The 3,852-nt window shown below is 35.9% G+C and overlaps 1 protein-coding gene across 1 annotated transcript; it reads left to right on the top strand.

Annotated features, from left to right (window-relative positions):
• Positions 1-2,630: 2,630 nt before the first annotated feature.
• Positions 2,631-3,569, top strand: LOC124508130 (olfactory receptor 4F15-like). The gene has a single exon (XM_047074546.1). It carries the CDS (start codon positions 2,634-2,636, stop codon positions 3,567-3,569), a length of 936 nt encoding a protein of 311 aa, XP_046930502.1. The 5' UTR covers positions 2,631-2,633.
• Positions 3,570-3,852: the final 283 nt, after the last annotated feature.

The following is a 3,852-nucleotide window of genomic DNA, read 5'->3' as shown; positions in this document are numbered from 1 at the left end:
ACTCATGCTCCTAACTGACTGAACAAATGGAAATGATTCTCTGTCCTCATATGGGGAATGCTGGAGTGGAGTCCCTCCACTTGGCATATTTGATAAAGCATTTGATGATGTTAGCCAATGACTGGGTCAAGAAATAAAGAGAGAATAAGAATGAATATGAATTAATAACTGGTATCCATTAGTTCTGAAAATATGGTACAACAGTGACAAGACACTGGCAAAATGAGTTTGGGACAGCTTTGCTTCTCTGTGTTTTCAGTTTTAGGTTGGTGATAATTTCTCTTGGCCCCTTAAGAAGTGGGAATTTTCAATCACTAAAATAAAAAAACCTGAGTTCTACCTGATTCTCTGCATTACCTACATAAAAAGTTTTCTATGTTCTGAATGTTAAAGTCAAAATATCCAGCAGGGATAGAAACCAACTCTTTTGACACTCTGCCTCCAAAGAATTTCTAATTCTTAATGTTTTCTAAGCAAGAAAAACAACTAAAAAAATTTTAAGCAGATTGAATTCATCCTCTCCTCATGCTGTAAGCATGAACTCAATCTTTCAGAATAAACTAATTACTAGAATCAATTCCTGATAAATCACGAGCGAAGATGGGATCCTCTGTAAGCAGGGTAATCATCACAACATAGCACGCAGTCACTAGTAAGTCTGATTTCGCTACACACCTGTAGCTTTTCTCTTTAGACAGATTTCTTCAGTCAATTCTGTTTTAGGAAATATTAGGAAGAATAAAATTTGATTAGCAAACTAAAGATAGCTTATATTAATGCTTTCCCATTGTTTTCAGTGTAAGACTTGCATGTTTCAAATAACACACCAGCATTCTATAAAAAGCCATTCAGTTGCCAATCATTAATATTCCTTAACTCCAAACTCATTCACACGTATTGAATGTACGTGTAAAGTTCTGGTTAAAATTAGGCATAAAACACCAAGATTTTCTACATAGTATACCAGTAATTGTCATTTACCCCCAAGAAATTATGGCTTAAATTTTAAATTATAAATCTAGTACCAAAAATATGTAATAATCCACCTCTCTCACATATATGCATTCTCTACTCTCTCCATAAATCTCACAAGATGCTTCTTTTTCTCTTGCCCTTCTCTATTATTTATTTGAGAGAAACAGAGACAGAGATGCATAGAGCACCACTCCCTTCACCCCTTTCTCTACAACCCTCTACAACCCTTCTGTCTGGCAACCACAAGTTTCTTCTCTGTATTTATGAGTCTCTTTCTAAATTTTCACAGTTTTTATTACAAACCTGTGGCCAATATAGAAAAAACAAAATATACATGGTCAAGTTTTTTAATATTAAAATTACCTAAAATGTCATTGATCCAGTGATCTTCTTGAGATGTTCATGTATTTACATATTTTTATAGTGTATACTTGTAAAGAGCATATCACATAACACATACTCATTTGTAACCAGGTTTTGTCACTTTATAATTTAGTGGACATGTCAAATCCAAATTTGCATTGTTTATAATGGCCACACTCATTTTGGTACTAATCTTCTCAATACCCTTCTGCATATCTTCTAATATCTTATCTCTTAAATGTACTTTTAATTTTTCACTTTAAATTAAATAATGAATGGATCCAAATGAATTTATATATCTTCATCCTTTCTACTTATTCAAACTGAAAACAGATATTCCCCTGGAAAAAAGTTGTTGGGAGCAATTTTGCACACCTCCAAATAGCATTTTAGCTGAAATAAGCTTCAAATATTTGAAGACAAGCTCTCATAATGCTTGAGATCCAGTAGTTTTGACATGCTCTTAGTATATCATGATTAAATATTTTGATTCAGTGAGCATAATTATTTCTGTTTTGTGTTTAAATTGCCACTCATTAATCCTAGAACACACCTTTCAAAAGCACAAAATCTCTCTCAATCCTAGCAAAGTACTGAAAAGCCATTTTTCTGAGTCTTCTGACACTCTCTTTTTGGCGTTGGGAGGTTCACTTGACCTCAAATGTATCTTAATTTTCCAAGTGACTTGTTGCAATCACAAGAATTGTAAACTATCAAAGGACTAAGCCTTTTCATTTTATGTTACCACTCCTTTTACATTCAACACTCTTTTACTCATTGGCTTTTACTCATTGGCTTGGTCACAATGAGTGTTAATTCCCAAGATTTCACAGGTGTGAAGTAAAGATTAGTCAGAGAGTACATTCTGCAAGAAAATGTGTGTACAAATATCATTAAGAGTTTGAACATTCAAATTATAGGTAACTATTCACGAAACAGAAGATGTTTTCCTGAATGTATATGGAAAAGACTGAGAAAGACTGAATTATTGCACAACGAGTAAAGAGGCTCTTTACCAGGAAGTGTTACTCTTTGCTCCTAATTCCTCCATGTTTCCAAATAATTGTTTCTCTCTCTAGTTGAACTTATGATTATCTCAATTCTCCTATTCATTTATCTTCCTTTCATTTGCCTTCTCTGTATGTTTTCCAGCTTCACATTTTGGCAATTACAGCATATCTTCCACAAATTCATTGAGGGGCAAAAGCATATCAATATTCAGTACCCATATTTCTCAATTCTTCCTTATTTTCTACCTTCAGAACACTTCAGCGTCTTCTCTACTGATTGAGCCAATGGATGGACCAAATGACTCTGTGGTATCTGAATTTGTATTGATTGGTCTTTCAAATTCATGGGAGATGCACCTTTTTCTCTTTTGGTTCTTCTCTGTGTTCTACATGGGAATTATCCTAGGAAACCTCTTCATTGTGTTCACGGTAATTATTGACTCTCATTTACACACCCCCATGTACTTCCTATTGGCCAACCTCTCTCTTCTTGATCTGGGTCTGTCCTCTACCACAGTGCCCAAAATGATCTCTGATCTTTTCACTGACTGCAACATCATTTCCTTTCCAAAATGCATGATACAGATATTTTTTATTCATGTCATGGGCGGAGTTGAGATGGTGCTGCTCATAGCCATGGCATATGACCGGTACACCGCAATCTGTAAACCTCTCCACTACCTGACCATCATGAGCCCCAAAACGTGTGTCTCCTTTGTAGTGGCTGCCTGGATAGTGGGGATAATCCATGCTGTATCTCAGTTTGTTTTTGTCATAAACCTGCCCTTTTGTGGCCCTAATGAAGTAGATAGTTTTTACTGTGATTTTCCTCGCGTCATGAAACTTGCTTGTGTAGACACTTACAAGCTAGAGTTTGTAATCATTGCCAACAGTGGGTTTATATCCATGGCTACTTTCTTCTCCTTAATTATATCCTATATCTTCATTTTGGTCACTGTCTGGAAACGTTCTTCAGGGGACTTGTCCAAAGCATTTGTCACATTGTCAGCTCACATCACTGTAGTGATTTTGTTTTTTATGCCATGCATGTTTCTCTATGTGTGGCCTTTCCCTACATCATCACTGGATAAGTATTTGTTCATAGTCGACTTCGCTATCACCCCCGTCTTGAATCCTGCCATCTATACATTAAGAAACAAAGACATGAGAGTGGCCATGAGAAGACTGGGCAAGCGGATTGTGCATCCTACTCGTATCTAATAATGAATGGAGATCTAGATTCTACATGCTGCAAGCTCACCAAGAACACTGCAAGTCATATGACTGTCGACATTACTATGAAAAGAGCCACCATGTGGGGAGATAGTTCAATAAAAGCCCATCTGTAGAAATTGAATGTTGAATCAGAGGTGACTCTATTTGGCTAACGACAGAGAATAAGTTGACCTCATCTACTTCCATCAAGAACAGAGATGAGAATAGAAAACTGAGCTGATTTCTAGAAGTAAACTTAACATTCAAATGCCATTTTCTAAGTGACATT

The sequence above is a fragment of the Lynx rufus genome, unplaced genomic scaffold (assembly GCF_022079265.1).
Source record: "Lynx rufus isolate CCGP_SWC_20201006 ecotype Redwood Valley unplaced genomic scaffold, mLynRuf1.p SCAF_13, whole genome shotgun sequence".
Taxonomy (NCBI): Eukaryota; Metazoa; Chordata; class Mammalia; order Carnivora; family Felidae; genus Lynx; species Lynx rufus.
The sequence above is the reverse complement of the archived record's forward strand: the minus strand, read 5'-3'. Positions and strand labels throughout refer to the sequence as shown.

Coding starts and splice junctions, on each gene's coding strand:
- LOC124508130 (XM_047074546.1), top strand. CDS start 2,634: ATGGATGGACCAAATGACTCTGTGGTATCTGAATTTGTATTGATTGGT.